The sequence below is a fragment of the Numenius arquata genome, chromosome 12, assembly GCF_964106895.1.
Source record: "Numenius arquata chromosome 12, bNumArq3.hap1.1, whole genome shotgun sequence".
In the NCBI taxonomy this organism is placed as follows: Eukaryota; Metazoa; Chordata; class Aves; order Charadriiformes; family Scolopacidae; genus Numenius; species Numenius arquata.
Window position 1 is genome coordinate 2,038,345 of NC_133587.1, and position 17,142 is coordinate 2,055,486.

Consider the following 17,142-nt stretch of genomic DNA (forward strand, 5'->3'; position numbering starts at 1 on the left):
GAGCATCAGATACACCCCCTCAGATTTTCACCTTAATAATCACAAGCGCGAGATTATTATCACACAAGCGTGTCCCCGATTATATTCTTTTATAGCCGTGCTCCGAATTCCGTGTTCCGTGTCACACCTTCTGCAACCCACCGCGGGTAACTGTGTGTGAGGGAGCAGGCTGCCCTCAAGGAGAGGGTGTTTCATTAAACCTTCACTAGACAATATCCGTTTAAGATCTCTTCGGGAACTTTCCTTGCTTAAAAAAAAAAAAAGAACAAAACACCCCAAACAAACCTCACCGTCCGTTGGTCTTTGACAAAGACCCCTAAGACAACAACAAAATTTCAAGATTCATAAAGTTACATATCTCCAAAACACTGATAAAACAAGACAATATTAACACCCCCCCCCCCCAAAGCGCATCTTTAGGAACCAGCATCCCCTCAGACAGACTCATCTGTTACTGCACCAAGAAAAATAAATCCAAGAAGAGAAAAGATTTAGAGAGAAAAATACATTAGCAAATACAGATAAATTTGTTTTTAATAAAGGAGTTAATTTTCTTTCAATCCTATATAAAACAATAGCAATTAAAAACTTCATTTTTGAAAGTAAAATATTTACATATGAACAAGTAACTGTGCAAAATTTACATGAAAAAAAATGGAAAGACAGGATTTCCTAAAAGACAAAATAAAAGGGGTGTAACAGTTGTCAGGTGTTGATAAAAATACTGATCAGCATTCAGTTTACACGCAAGAGAGTTAAATTCTACCATGAGAGTTCACACAAAGAAAGCCAAAGTATTTACAGTCATAAAAGTACTATCAATAGACAATTTAATACAATAACCTCTGAAAATATAAAGAACCAATTAGTATATTTGTAATAAAAAAATAGGTACAAAGAAGGGACTTTGCTCTGGACATCTTTAAAGTAGGCCCACAGCTTGCATACAGTCTTTTAGCAAAATAATTATAGTTTACATAGCCATTTTTATGTTATGTGCCAAAAATTATGTACAATTACTGACAAAATACACCAACCATTTTTCAACACTTGATTCACACTGAGAAACAGTCTTTTGATGATTCCTCTCAACTTTGATTTTATTTAATCTAAGCTTTCACTTTAGCTAAAAAACACAGTGCAAGTAAAATATATTTATGCTGAAAAGGTTTCTCTTTTTTTCCTTTTTTTCCTTTTTTAACTTTACAGCTTTACAAACTATAGCAAATAAAATGCATTTTTACAGATGCTGCTAAAACATTCAGAAGTAACCCTCCTTTATGGGATTTCAGGGCCTCTAATAAGCAATAATGTGATTAAAATTGAGGTTATGTTTAAAATTAACTGTATATCCCTCTAGATTTTGAACATTGGGGGGAAAGATAAATATTCTTAAAAAAAAAATCAGTTTGCTTTGCTAACTGACTGTTTAAAAAAAAAAGCTAAATGAAATGAGGTCATCTGCTGTAGACATATGCCTATATAATCGATTTAGTTGAATAAAACTGAACTAAAATGTACAATTCATGTCGAAACTGCTACAGGGCTGACAAAGGGTAGCTAGTTATTTGCTAAACGATTCCATCAGTCTTTATATATGGCTTGTTTGGCAAGAAGGCCACTCAATCAAGAGATGAGTTAAAATTTAATTGTCCTTTTATAGTATCCACAGGCCTTGTAAGTATCCTCACTGTTACAGAAATGTATTTCTCCTATACTGAAGAGTTTATTTATAAACAGGAATATAAAACTGTTCCATGTAAAGAGGTGGTTGTTTTTTAAACAATATCCCATTTGCTTGTTACAAAAAGGCGTAATTTGCAAATATATAAAAAATGTCCTCAGGCGTCTCTCCGTCAAAAATACCTTGATCTTTTCCATTTTACTTAAGGAATGCTTTATATAGCAATAGTGAATGGCTTGTCTCTCGCTCATTTTCTAAACAAAATATGAGGTCCCTGAGGTTCACCCGCGTTATCCTTTGTCGCGTAAACTGTCTGGTTGTTCCAACTCCAGAGCTGCCTGGGACTGCTGCGCTCGAACCGGATCCCTGGAAAGGAGAAGACGAGAGAAATCAGAATGTGTCGGTGATCCCAGGTATTCCAAAACTTTCCAGAGAAAACAGGCGAGGTAAGAACTCTGTGACTATATACAGGGAGCTGTCAAACAGCATGGTACCAGATCAGAGAGTTCTTTTTAGTTCTTATTTATTAACAATAGCTGATCAATCAGAAGTTTTCAGGGACATTAATATAGACCAAAAACACCCCAGTGACATTAATACAGACAAAAAAAAAAACCCCAAAGGACTGCTCTTATCTCCAGGAAGGCACCACGGATAAGCAATCCCACCAACCAAACAGACAGAAGCGACAGTATTCTTCGCAAGGTGGGCAAACAGACCCCAAGGTTAGTCCTGGAGTTCTGGAAGAACTGGGGAGCAGTCCTGTCCCCCCAGCCCATGAAGTCTTGAATAATGTCCTAGATCCCCCCTGATCTCCACGGTAGGGTGCCAAGAGCTCTCCTTTTGGTGACAACAGCTGTACCCAAGCTCAGGGCTATATTAAGAAGTAATTATCCTGGACAACCAGACATTCTCTAATAACTGCTGAATTTTCCACCATCATTTCGCAACACTTATCCCTCTGGTACACACTAGTAGTTTTCCACAGAAACTGGCAAGATAAACAAGTAGTATATTATTATATTTGTCACTTAAAAAAAAAAACACAAAAAACCAGGAGGAAAAAAGCATCCGATATCTGAGAGACCCCCACCCCCTCCAGCTGTGAGCTGGGCTCTGCCTGGTGAGTCCTACAGCAAATCAGCCAGGGAAAAACGCCAGTGCATTTTCACTTGAAGAAAACACAGTTCTGATGAGATACACACAATTAATGCAACTCTTCCACGACTGTTACGCTTTCCTTTCTACAAGCAAGGAAATCCTGGAGTGCTGTAAAGTCAGCAGCCGTCAGGATGGGAGGGAACACTACCCAGTGACAAGGCGCCTCTTCCAGTGCAGACTGGGATTTGATGGGATCCCGGGCAGATGCCCCAGAAGCAGTGCTGGGCAGCGAGGGCGCAGTGCCGGTGGCAGCAGTACGGCACTGCCACCAGCAGATGGCACGCACAGACCGAAAAGGCAGCTTTCTCCTCCAATTTGAAAGTCGGGAATCTCTCTGGCAGCTGCCCGTTGCTGATACCTTGCTCTTTGTGTAAATAATGAAGGTGTTCTGAGTGCTCGGGGACAGGTTATACTTCTGTGTCTTACCTATGGATTCTTTTTTCCTCCAATTTATTTACTAGAATAACGTTTCCTTTTCTTTTTTAACAGAACTTCAATACTTAGTGGCAGCAGAAGGTTCAAACACACTCCACCACTGAATAAAGATTTATCTGCCCAAGGGTTTGGAGAATTTTAAAAGACTGTTTGTTCCAAATAAGGATACCCTAGACTTGAGAAAAGCCAAAATTTAGAGTAGTGCAAAAGCCATGGGAATGAACTGCTGAGGCTCACACTAACACCAGGCTCTCTAGACGTATGGTAGTGTATTTATGATCAATGTACATTACTAATTAAGAAACCAATCTAAAGGTGGGCTGCAAATGACCGTCTCTGGGTCAGCGGTACCCGGTGCTCAGTGCGGGTGTTCTCCCCTCGCCCACGGCTGATGGGGAAGTCAGACTTTGGTTTCTGGAGCTCGTTACCTGTCGCACCAGCGAGAACCAAATCACTGAAAACCGCTACAACGGTTTAAAGGCTGGATTTTCGAAGGGATATTTCAAGGCACTTGCACAACTTTGGTGCCTCGTTTCCATCAACTTGAATGGAAATGAGAAGATGCAGGAGGGAGCACTGGACGCCAACTAAATTTTCTCGAATACACACATATGAATACTAACAAGACAATAGAAAGAATGGTTAGAAGGGGTTTTAAATTTTATTTTTTAAATATTCTTTAGTAGAAGCTCAAGGCTGATTTTATGATGTAGACTAAAATCTTGAAATGCAAAGCTAAAATTTCAGGAGTCTTTAAAGACACAGAACTACACTCCTCCTGTAGGCATGGAATAAGTTAAGAAGCTTTTTGATAACTTTCCATAAAAAAATCACATGGACATGAAACTCTGAAACTGACAGCAACCTGGTTTGTTGAATTTTGAAACAAAACAGTACAATTACTACTTAGAAGTGATTTTACATGTAATTAAGATTCAGCATTCCTAGACATCAAAAGCTTACATTTACAAATCTGTGTCTAAGTAATGACAAACCTTATTTTCCACACTTGGTGTAATGTGCCTTAACTACAAACTGCAGACAAATGGTGACAAGTGGAGCTCAATTTAAAAATGTCAGTGACAGAGCAGCAAAAGCGCAGCTGTGAGTCTATCAGATCAAAAGCAGCTGGTTCTTAATTAAACAGACAAAAAGCTGAGATTTCCAGGGAACCTGTAGTTAATTGGTTAACCAGTAAGTGATTAATCTAGGATAACTAAATTAGTCAGATTTAGATGAAATACAAACAAGTCTTCACAGTAGATGTAAAATACATCCCATAACCTAAGTGACATTAACAGACTATTAACGGTGCAGAGTTGAGCGTGCATAAGTAAGCAACGCCAACGTTAACGCTGCATGAGATACTTCAGTGCATTCCTCAGAGACAACTTCATTTATAGACACATCTATCACTGTAAAAGTGCCACATTCTGCAATTTTTACAATTTCAAACATTTATATACTTCTAATACATTAATTTGTCAACTTATTTTTATATGTCTTATTATCAGTAACAGGGATTTTAATAAATTTCAAAACTCAAAGTGACTTTAAGAGATGCTCAAGGGGCTTGATTTTTATTATAAATAAAAATAACATTTACTAGTTTTCAGACTGTTCATTTTGTATCAAGCACATGTAAATTATTGGTTTACACTGAGTTGCTAGAAGCAAAGTGAATTCTTTTGAAACAAGAGGCTTTTCTACAGTATAAATACTTCAGCACTAAAAATCTGGAATGCTCAGGGAGTAATAAACAGAATTATTTGAGGAAAAATCCTCGAATTATGAAGAGAGCTTTTGGCCCCGTAAATGGCAAGTTTCAAGAAGATTTTGCACTTTTTAAACACTAGAAAAATCCCACATTGAATGTCTTCCCTGCAGAAAGCCATTTTACACCATTTCATGTTTATTAACTTGTTTAGAAATACAGCAGATAATTTAAATTCAGGTAGGTTGGTAGGCTAACATTAAACTAATCAGATACTGAGCACACTGATACTTAGTCTGCACAGGAATTTTTAAAGGCCCAGATTAAATAGTAAAATATACCAAGGCTATGGAAGAACGTCATAATCGGACAGAATTGGTCACGCTGATCTGCTGTAGAGATACTAAAACTAAGGCCAATCATCAGCTGAAGAAAGAAATTAGGCAAGTTCCTATAACCTGAATTGGCAAATTTAGCAGTGATTTAATCCTACCACTGCCCCCATCCCAGCAGCATTCCTCTGCACTCTTACTTAGTCAGATTGGCAACAACCACAACAATCTCTTCCCAAAACTATGGAGCTCCAAAAAAAGCAGGGACTTAAGAGAACAGCGATGGCTTTTCTAACATTCCTCCGGTTCCATAAACCCAGGAATGACAACTTTTATTCCCTATGTCGCTACACAGATGCTAAAAATTGATCCAGGCCTCGGAGCAAGCAAATCTGCACAGAAAATACCCTTCTGCAGCTCAGAAAGCTTCCAAGAATGAGGGAAAAAGCTCGGAACGGAAAGGTTTTTAGAGGCTGACGCAGCAAACCCAAGGATTACAATGACACCGTACCTCCGTCCCTGATCCAGATCCCGGTGAATCTACTTTCCTTTTCTTTCTGGGACCGATGGCAGCTAATGCGGTCAAGTTGGCATCCCTCTGTCTCATCTGCGCTAGCTCTTGTTGCTGCATCTGCATGTGCCAGAACAAGTACAGTTAATTATTTCTCTTTCCATTTCCAAAATAAAAGTTCACATTAAGGTGAACACTTACCTCCTTGGCCTTTTGTTTCAACCGAAGCTGTTCTGGATCTTCTTGTCGAGATCGAGACTATGTTGACAAAGGAGGAACAGGGAATGGTTGGAGAAAAAAAAAAAAAAAATTCAGTAACAAAAACAGTTAAAGATTTTAAGTCTTAAATAGCACGCTGAAGTTTTTCTTAAACTTCAGCAGGAAGTGGAAAATGCCTATTACTCCCAGAGAGGGCAATGGGAAAATAAGGCAAGACTGACTATATTCAAATAAAACCTGACTGTTTTTAATCCCACACATTCTTTAGATTAACAACAAAATAAATTATTTTAATTCAATCCTCAAGTACCCTTAAAATGTTTACTTTTTCCTAACAATTAACTTTTGTCTTCCCAGCTGCACTTTAGGTGCAGTAAACAGAGGGAATTGTATGAATACACAAAACATGGTCATGAAGACTTATGTTATTTTCCTTGTGAAGTAAATGGATTTACTCTCTGATTTTTCTTCATAGGTCACAATCTCTAGACCTTTAAATTGCTTTCCTTCTGAAGTCTACTTGGTGTAAGGCCCAAAAACTGGACAGAATATTCTAGCGCAGGTCGAACGGGAACCAACTGAAGTGAAGGTGTTAGTTCACAACTTAGGTGTGAACAGTGGATTTTGACATTATCTACTCACACCAGATCCCAAACCCAACAGAAACCTCCCGTTGTTTTGTGAAGTATTCCTACAGCACTCCTGCCTAGTTTGTCATATCATCCTATACTCGGGTCACTGAGTAAAACCACAGACTAATGTTTACATTTGTGCTTACATCAACCACTTCCTATTTGTTGTGTTTCTCCAACTTGTAAAAATCTTTCTCAATTCTACTTCTAGTCTCCAAAACACCTGGAATGTCCCTATTCCATTTCAGAGTACCACCAAGCTATAAAATTAATCTTTTTCACAATGCAAAGTGCAAAAAACCTAAGTTTCAAGACCTACTTTACTTTGGGAACATACAATGATGCTGGTGAAGAAGCTGTCTCACATGCTCTCCCATGAAAAGCAGAGCAGAGCTCTAGCTAAAGAACACATTCATCAAGCTCCACCTTTGAAGATTAGAGTCTTCCGCTTCATTGCAAGTACTTTAGAATGAAAAGAAACTCTGCAGTTTTGACGTCAAAAATGACACTTTGCAAACACGTGTGAAATCCCAGCACTTGCCTTTGCTGCACGCATTAAAATTTCCCTTTCTTGTTCATCTTTACGCTGCTTCTCTATTTGATCAAGTTGTTCAAAGAACTTGAGCTGTGCCCGAACGTCACTTGCTTGTTCGTATCTTTCATCATCCTGAAAACACGGCAAATATGTTTCTCATTACATCTCTTAAAAACAAAGCTGTTTGCTTGTACCGTACGGTAGAAGAACATATGCATTTAAAGCTCAAATGTTCACTTTGTCCTTTTCAAACAAATAGCAAGTGTGTATTTACACCAGTCAAACCAGCTAGAATTCTTAAAAGCGTTTTGTTCTATTCCATGAATCATCAGATTTTGACTTCTAAACTAATACCATCACAGCTTTAACCTCACAAACATCTCTCAGAGCTGTGTGGTTTTTTTAAAAGCTGTTTCGGCATTTGCATCTATTAAGAACACACATCTGTCAGAGAGCAGTCTCTGGAGGATTCAAAGCACTGCTTTTGTCTGCCTGTCTGATTGTACATCACTCAGACTCCAAACATTTGACATAATAAAGGGGAGGGCACAGTTTCTCTGCATTTGTTTTAAAAACATTTAGTATACGCAAGCAGAAGAGTTCTAGTCATCCATGGCTATTAATATCTTAATATAAGATGAATCAGTCAAAGAGAATAAACAACCCAACTTCACAGACTGAAGAACACCTGAACTCACGCACCACAGCCCACATGAAGTCCTGCTGAATTTGTGCCATTTGGGCATTTTATCTGTGCAATTAAATAGTTACCTTGTAAGAAATATTCCTCTGTTGAGCAGTCTCCGATAATTTTTCCACGAGGTTTTGTAATCTTTGTTGTGTCGCATGGGATACGTAGCTAACTACATCAGGATGGATTTCTGTTATTCCATGTTTTTTACCTATGATCAGGAAAGAAGCCAGTTGTAAAAAATGATTTTACAATACAGCTAAACATGTGGCTGATCTCAGTCATGGAAATTTAAATGCCTTTTGCAAAATAAGGCTTTCAGCTATTTCTCAGACAAGCATTAAACAGGAAATGGCAAACACAAAAATTTACATTAGCTTAACAATCTGTTAATAAATGCTGAATACTACAGTGTAACAAATAACTGAGGAACACTTTTTGTTCTACCATCAATTCTAAACTAGTAAGTAAATATGATAAAAGTCTTTCTAGATTTTTTTTTTTTAAAAAAACCCATGTCATTATTTTTGTTATGCCTTATAAGTTTATACAGTCAGAATTTTATCCAGGTGCAGTAATTTTGATGCTAAATTGCCATCACTTTAGAAGGCAACTTGATGGGTTTACTATCCCTTAACACTATTCTGCTTTCATAAGCTGAATGATTGCCCCAAGCACCAGAATATACGAGAGGTAGTGACTCCAGCAACTTTAAACTTTTCAAATCGATCTCAATGAAAAATACCTTCAATTAAACCCAAGACCTGGGAAATTTGTTTATTAAAGTTCAAGAAAAAATCAACATACCTATTTCTAATATCCTTCTTTGTAAAGGTGCTGGGAAAAGGAAGGTTTCGTCTTTACAGGACCTTGTTAACGTGCCCACCAGCTCCGAGTTTGTTGCCAATATCCGAGCACTTTCTTCTGACAGGTTGACTCCAGCCATTGATGCAACATCATTAATGTCATCATCATCCCTTAAGAAAGGAAAATTCATTATAATCATAACATTTAGAGCTTATCTGCACAACACCAGTTGCATATAATGAATTCCACAGTAAACCTGAATACTTTATTTCATTTTTGAATTTTATTTGCTTCTGTTATATGATAAAATAAAACTAACATCATTTTATTCCACAGAGCACTGAAAGTATTTTCACAGTTTTGTCCTTCCTAACTGTTTTCCCAAAATCCTTTCTTACAAAATATCTCAACGACTTGAGAACAAGACACCAGACACATCCCCACCACAAAACGATAATAAACCTCACTCATCACTGTAAGACGGGCCGTGCATCTGAATAACCCCAGCAGAGCTGGGAGGAGGAAGGAATGGATTCTATTTGCTGCCCAGGCAGGAATTTCTTGTGAGGTCTGATATTTACCCTTAGTGCCAGCTAAATGCTAAAATCAGCCTGGCACAAGTATGTTCACAGCCATTTGTTAAAGTCTTTATTAAAGCAGCAAACCTGCCCAAAGATCATCCACCTCTGGTTCTTGCCAGTTTCCCCAGTCTGATCCTAAGCCACAACCACAAATACGGTTCCTCACCTAAAAGAGCCTCCCCCAGGTTCTTTCAATTTATTCTTCTGAGCAGCAGCTACTTGTGTCGAAACGGTGGCAATAGCTTTGTTTCCGGGTAATACTGCTGGTTTTACCACAGGTACTGCAAGAAGAAATACAAGATTTGTACTCTATCAAATTTGTATCAGATTTAGCAGCCAGTTACGGGTAGTGAACGCAACAGGTCTGGTGCAAAGACCTCAATGGGTTCTGTCAGCGTTTCACCCATCTGAAACAGGATCCTCCCACGCAATTCCAGTACCCATACAATTTCTCTGACTGTAAATGCTGCCCTGACGTGTGTATCCCCAGTGCTATGGCACTACGCACCGAAGGTTTCAGCAGCGGTACAACAGCCATCGTACAACTACAGGGCAGTACAACAGCCATCGTACAGCTACAGGGCAGTTCACAACCGATATTCATAAACCAGGCTTCAGTTAACGCTGTCAAATAGAGCACATGCCAAGGATCTGACCTCTTACCTGTCTGAAGTTGATTCAGTTGAATCTGAGGAGTAGTGAGCATAATACGACTGTGTGGTTGCCGCAACGCTACCATTGGGGTCTGTGTCAACGTTACCTGGGGGGGCCTTATCAACGCCCCTGCTTTTTGAGACTGTTGGATAACCTGCAAGTGAAAAGAAAAAAAAAAAAAACCAAACTGTAAACAACCTGAGAAATAACTAAGACTGAGAATCAGGTGGGAAGAACAAGCCCTAACAGTCAACTTGTAAGTTGTGATCTTAACACACCTGTTCAACAATCTAGAATCAGTACGTTTTAAAGGTATTTAAAAGTTTATTTAGATAAATTATACCTTACAGGAAAACCAATATTCCACTTTCTGTGATTTAAAAAAAAAATAAAATAAAAAAATCAGTAACCTACTTCTGTTTTAAAAAAATCAAAACAAAACAAAAAAAAAATCTATAATCACAGAAGTCCAGTTAAAACTTTCCAAGTGTGGTTTCTCCATTAGAGATACAGAAGCAAACTGGATCTGCCTGAACAAACTCAGGAACTAAAAACTCCTCTTTTGGGGTAACCTGTTGTTGGACTTATGAAATGGGAAATGAAAGATCCTTCAGAACACTGCTCCGTCATGGCTCTGCAGTGATTGAGAAAATCTGCCAATATTTCACACTAAAATAGGAAATAATATAGTATGTTAATTAAGAATGGATTTTAAATTATACCTTGGCTTTTTTCCTTAGTAGCTAGTTTCTCTATAGAGGTCACAGATCTCTGATATAGCAGAAAAGTCACTGTTATCACAAAACCCCTGTGTGATAATGGATGATGCCTTTCAGCTCACGTACCAGTGGCGTGGACTGCCCTTGCTTACTGACACCGACTTGCGTGGGCTGAGTTAGGCTGATGACGGGCTGTTGGAGGGTACTCGTTACAGTCGCGGTGGCCTTCCCCGCCGTGCGCTGCACCGCGGAGCTTATAAGCACCGCCGCAGATGGAATCGTCGCTATCGTCGCTTGTGTTGTCGGCTGCTGCTGTTGACTTTGTTGAATGAAAGCCGCAGAGTCCGGTGTTAACTGTCTCAAGGCAGGTAAGCTCCTCTGAAAAGAAGAAAGGAAAAGAATTTGCTTGAGTATTTTAATGCTAGACCACACAAGAAAACATTAATTGTGAAAAGCAGTAAGTTTCATTTCACACCATTGCATCAGTCTGCGCACACCTGGAAAAGCGTGACAGCGGCGCACACAGAAATACCATCCTGCTTCACATGTAAAGCTGGGCAGGGACCACAGTGTTTTATCGGATTCTTACACTAGTTGTTTTCTTACAGTAAGGATTTTTGTCCTCATGAACAGCTCTGGATTGAACAAGCATTTAAGAACCCAGAAACATCAACACAAACCTACAACTATATCCCTTAATCGTGCATTAGTGAAGCAATTATACTCTCACCATACAGCGCTCCTGTACTTTCTCTGACTTTCAGATGATAAATGTTTTGGAATAATCGTTATTTTAAGATGTGTCCAAATACTATAAAATTTATGACAGATAGGATTTATTATTGAGAAGTGACAAATTTCCTATTTATTCCTACATACAGTTATACAGCACAGCAAAAGACTATGAGTTTGTCCAGAAGGTACAGTTTTCTGTATCATTCAATCCCTTTTCTTTCCAAAATTGAAAAGAGGATAATAAATCAATTCATACATTTGGTGCTACAGAAACTGCTTGTAAGTCATAAAAAGAAAACTTTTCAGATTTCTCAAAGGAGCTACGATGTGGCACTATGGTGGAAATTACATTATTGACTGTGCCAATGAATCGCACTAACAAACTCCTGGAACCAAGAGGCAGAAATATTTTTTAAGGGAGCAAAAGTCTAACCAGGTACTGTTTAAAACTTCTATTTACCCCATTTTGAAATTCCACCTATACTGGTAGAAGATGTGCTTGTGTTCATTGCTGCTGATACATAAGCACAGAAATACAGAAGGACCAGTGAACACAAGTTACCTTCAGGAAAGGCACAAGGTAAGGTTGAGGTGAAGAATTAAGTTCTCTGTACAGCCTGCTGGTAAAGTCTTCTGCTTCGATTTTTCCATCCTTCAAAACAAAAAATCCAAATGAACGAACTTGTAGAAATTAACTTTTGCAGATATTCAACACCAGGAAAAAAAATTAAGACTTAACAATTTATTGAAAATAAGTCTTTTTTATTATCCATCACTAGTTTTAGTTTAGTTGTCTTGTGACAACCCCTGGTTATCAGGTGTTAACATCTGGAAGACACAGCTCTACCTTAACTGAAAGGTTGGGAACAACTAGGCTAAGCAACACTAGTGCTCATTCTATAAATACTAAGTATGTCAAGCTTTTACATTAGCTTCAGATAGTATTACTTACCTTTTTTGTAAAAACTTAAAAGCATAAAGGAAAAATTTATGCATGTATTTTAATTCAGAAGCAGCAAAGTTTCAATTTGATTTATTTCATATTTTATAATCTTCCTCCTCTCAAAAAAACCAGCCTCAGTCTTGAGTCTAAATTTGCCCAGATATTGTTTCTTACAACTTTTAATGAACTTTTCTTACCAGCAGGTTCTGTACTAATTCTTTCACGTTGGCCGCAGTCTCTGAAGACTGTTTTCCAGATGATGCCAGTTTTATTAATGTGGACAGAAAGTTTTTGCATTTCTTCACATTTTCCATAGTTTCCTGTTATGGGAGGAGGAAAGGTAGAAGGGACAGAGTCAAGAAGGGAAGATAAACTCTTTTTAAAACATGATCTGACTGTATACTCTGAGAAATAAAGTCCTTCTCTAGTTCATCACTTCAGAATACTATTTACAGATTTGTGTCCCTCACTGCGTAAGACAATCAGACTGGAATTATTATTTTGCTTCATATATACACATGTACTGTACAGAACCATAGACAACCCAACACTGAGAAAAACCATCACTAACCCATGTCCCTCACACCATGTCTGCCTGGCTTTTAAACACCTCCAGGGATGGTAACTCCACCACTTCCCTGGGCAGCCCATTCCAACGCTTCATAACCCTTTCAGTGTAAAAATTTTTGCTAATATCCAATCTGAACCTCCCCTGGTGCAACTTGAGGCTGTTTCCTCTTGTCCCATCAGCTGCTCCTTGGGAAAAGAGACCGACACTCCCTGGCTACACCCTCCTTTCAGGGAGCTGTAGAGAGCGATAAAGTCTACCCTCAGATAACTTTTTTGTTATCAAAATTTAATAAATTATGATTCTTAGTGAAGTTAGGAAACGCCAAGTATTTTAAGAACAGCACATTGTGTATGGGAAGATACGTGTTTGAGCAGGACAGCAAACAGCAAACTCCTCCTTCCCAGGGCACAGCGTAGGGCATGGATTCGCCCTCATCTGCAGTCCTGGAAATACGCATCTTGAGTGAGTCAGTGCCAAGCGCTCTTCTCATGCTGATTCTACCCTGCAGCACTGAACAAGTCACTTTTCCATATGGTACAACTAATGTTTTTTTTAAATAATAATAACAAAAAAGGAGTGCTTTAAAACTTTTACAGAAATCAAAATTAATACTTTGACAGCTGTCAAAACTCAAATGACCTGTCTTCACTTTGTAAATTATACGGTTCTCCTAAAAGTTTACCGTTTCGAGACCACCAAAAGTTTCCTCTCAACCCTCTGACCTGTGTTTATGTATGTACACACACACACACACAGGTACGTGGGAATGAACAGCAGATTCTACCTGCACTCCATATCTTACCGTGGCTGCAGTGGAGGTTGCCGTTGTCCCTTGTACTGTTCTCTGAGGAGTTCCAGTTTGTACAGCCGTTGCTGTCCCCAACGTGGTCGTCTGTGCAGTACCACCCAGAACAATCTGAGGCTGCAGAGAGAAAAAGCATAACATTATTTTACCTGGAACATACGAAAACCTGTTTTCCTGACCCATCAAACAGAAACTGAGCCGTGGGACAGCAGAACACCTCTCACAGCTACTATAAAAAGAAGTTACAAACCTGCCATCTGTTGCAGTGGAAAGAGCGAGCCACCAGATGGCACAAAACACTACACATTCAAACCCAAAATCCTAAAAGTTGATTAAGAATTGCACGATTTTTGGTTACTGAATAAAATGGCAAATACCATAAACATTAGCCTCGTGTTCTGAAACCACAGTGTACAACTCAAGCAAGTACTGAACTTCTGTGAATGAAATAGCTTTTGTTTGCCTGTTCCCTTAAATGCCACTTTCAAAGGGAGGAATTTCTAAAAAGGCAGGACAGACACAAGAGCTCAGGTCTTATCAAGGTGTTTTGGATGAACAATGGGACAAAACATTTTTCTTGTTTTGTAGACAAGCTGGTAAATCAAAGTAGGAATATCACCTTTAAAGAATCAACATTGTAAACAAGCACTTTTTACGTACAGAGTTCATTCATGGACTTCCAACACAGCCTAATTACTAACGACAACCCAATCAGAGACAGTAATTCTTACCAAGCTAAAGCTAGCTCTCAGAATTTAAAAAAATCATTTGTAAACTTGCTCTTTATGTAGAAATTCACAAGAGAAGAGGCTCCAGTGCTGCCAAAAGCTAACTTTCATTGCTATTTTGGGAGACAGAAAAGGAGACAAGGATTTAATTTGTCTCATTTTTTGAAATCAGGATAAATGAAGTCCATGGTATGCTCATTACAGCAGAAAATATGCAGATGGAATGACTTTTTTTTGTCCAGTATAACAGCAGTGCAAATTAAGGAGACTCAGTTAGGTAAATTAACTCTTAGATCTGGAAAGATCACTGGCATAGGCAAAAGCTCTGCGAGGGGAAAAAGGTTAACTGGATGCATAGCAAAACCTGCATGTTTTAAATTAAAACACTCTAATCCTGTCTACTCAAAGGATGAAGAAAGCACAATGAAACAGATTAGGCGACAGCAATCATATTGTATCACTGTTGCCTGGAAGCCATGGGGAGAATTTCACACTTTTGCACTGTTTTAAACTCACACCATCAACCCTCAAAAAAAAAAAATAATAAAAAAAATCAAAAAATCCACAAGAAAGCATAGCGTTAACACAGACCAGGCGATTAGAGGAGAACCCACATACTAAGACACCACTATTTATCCTTGAGTTATCAGAATCTCCCCGAGTACACAGACCAAAGCAGAGACTCAGAAGGCTTGTGGAAGAGAAGGCTCCAGTGCAGGCTCTTTTGTAATTGGAAATCTGGCTGCAGAATTCAGAGGACTAAGATCCATCACAGGAATGACATCAGCTCCAAATCCAAAGGGAACTGGTGTCACTTTCTTGAGGCAGAAAGCATAAAGCTATTTCATTTTAGTCAGTTCTGTGATTATACAAACTAATAACAAGATATCTTTAAATATATATGCATATAGATATATTATATAGGTATAGTATAAAATAATAACAACTATAAAAAATAGACATATATATCCAAAATATACAATAAATTGAAATCTGCAAATGTTTAAGAAAGGATAATCCAGAAGAAGATATTTCTCCCATACACTTAGCAACTGTATTTCCTGTACTTCTGGCAGTCTCAAGCAGGTTTTCAGCTAATCTGAACAACTGATGTATCTCACATCCACAGTACTTTTCTACAAACTCACTTGCACAACCGGAGGACGCTGTAGCGTTGTTGTGGGTTGCACTGTTGTTTGAGCCTGAGACACTTGCTTGATAATAGTAGTTGGTGTCACCTGTCGCGCAATAATTGGCGTTCCTGGAGCCTGGGGAAGAGTAAAAAAACCCAAACACATTAGTTCTTATATTTAAATACAACCTACTTTATCTAGAATTTTGTCTCTGGATAGTTGCCATTATTACAGATACCAAAGAATGCATCTGGACCACTAGAAAACTGTGAGAAGGATTTTTAGTCTTCACGCAACTGTGGTGATCTCAGTATGCGTATAGCCATAGCCACTTCTTTCTTTTAATTTTATAAAGAATAAGGATTTTTTGGGGAAAAGAGTTCTCCGTGTTAACCATATATGGTCTTGAACAGTCTTCCTTATATCAAACAGTTTTAAACTCAATGCCATTCAGCTAGGTAAAAATATTTTTGATGAGCAACAGCCAAACTCTAACAAAATTAGGAACAAAACGCAATGGCTACGCCACGTGGAAAAGCCTGTACAGCACCAGTTTCATCAACCATTTCTTCAAATCATTAAAATCAACGCCTTACTTTCTGGTGGGTTCTTCACAGGAAAAAAAAACCTTACAGTTATTAACACTAGAAATTGCTGCACTAACCTGCACTGTGGATATCTGCACCGGAGGAGCACTGGTAGGTGTAGCAGGACGAGGAGTCAGAGTATTCTGAGGCTGAGACTGGGCATGTGCCTGTGCCTGCATCTGCGCCAGGGCTTGTTGAGGGATCATCAGCAACTGCCCGTTCTCGCTGCGCACGAGTACCATGCCTGTTAAAGAAGAAATCGGTCAAGAAATATATATCCTTTTCCAAGAGGAAAGAAGATTTTTTTTTTTGGTTTTTTTTTTATCCAAGTTGGATACATCTCGAATTACTGTGCTGTTGAAGGACTACACAGCTAACAAAAGTGCTTTAAAATAAAAGCAAGATACTCAGCTGCTTTATCAGATATAGAATGGCTTAATTATAGAAATACTCTATCAAGATGCTCAGTATGGTGTGCATCAGAACACACAATAACTGTATTCACCCCAATCAAAAAAATGCTGTGACTAGAGGTTAAGCTCAGCGATCATATAATAATCCTACCTGCTCTTTATTAAGAAATTTGTTTTATGAAACACTGCAAATAAAACAAAATCTTGCCATTAGGCAAGATTCTTGTTAGTTTTTCTTTAAGAGGGAAAAAACAAAAAATAATCAAACATAGGCTTCACCATCAACAGAAACACAATTGTCTAAGTTCTAAATTAATTTCCCATAACGAATTCAGTAATGAAAGTGACTATAAAATCATAATCTTTCTCATGTGCATCTGCAACAGGCTGCACTGTGCCATGTTTCACCCCAAAAGAAAGATAAAACGGAGAGGGAAATGAGGCCGCCGTCCCCTGCTTGGTGACTCAGATCAATACACTGAACCCCAGCGGGCAGCTACAGGGAACCGGGTTCGAACAGGCAGATTTTCAGATGACATTCTCTCTTTCTTG

The 17,142-nt window shown here is 38.5% G+C and overlaps 1 protein-coding gene across 1 annotated transcript in view; it reads right to left on the reverse strand.

The window, feature by feature from the left end:
• Positions 1-1,199: 1,199 nt before the first annotated feature.
• Positions 1,200-17,142, reverse strand: part of TAF4 (TATA-box binding protein associated factor 4) — a 36,195-nt gene continuing 20,252 nt past the window's right edge. The window contains exons 3-16 of the mRNA XM_074157207.1: positions 16,255-16,421; positions 15,606-15,725; positions 13,727-13,846; positions 12,551-12,673; positions 11,973-12,062; positions 10,802-11,053; positions 9,966-10,110; positions 9,469-9,583; positions 8,722-8,891; positions 7,995-8,125; positions 7,230-7,355; positions 6,039-6,095; positions 5,838-5,957; positions 1,200-2,050 (exon numbers count right to left, since the gene is read on the reverse strand). Of these exons, the coding sequence (XP_074013308.1) occupies positions 1,883-2,050; positions 5,838-5,957; positions 6,039-6,095; positions 7,230-7,355; positions 7,995-8,125; positions 8,722-8,891; positions 9,469-9,583; positions 9,966-10,110; positions 10,802-11,053; positions 11,973-12,062; positions 12,551-12,673; positions 13,727-13,846; positions 15,606-15,725; positions 16,255-16,421 (1,904 nt within the window). The 3' untranslated portion in view covers positions 1,200-1,882. The remainder of the gene's footprint in view (positions 2,051-5,837; positions 5,958-6,038; positions 6,096-7,229; positions 7,356-7,994; positions 8,126-8,721; positions 8,892-9,468; positions 9,584-9,965; positions 10,111-10,801; positions 11,054-11,972; positions 12,063-12,550; positions 12,674-13,726; positions 13,847-15,605; positions 15,726-16,254; positions 16,422-17,142) is intronic.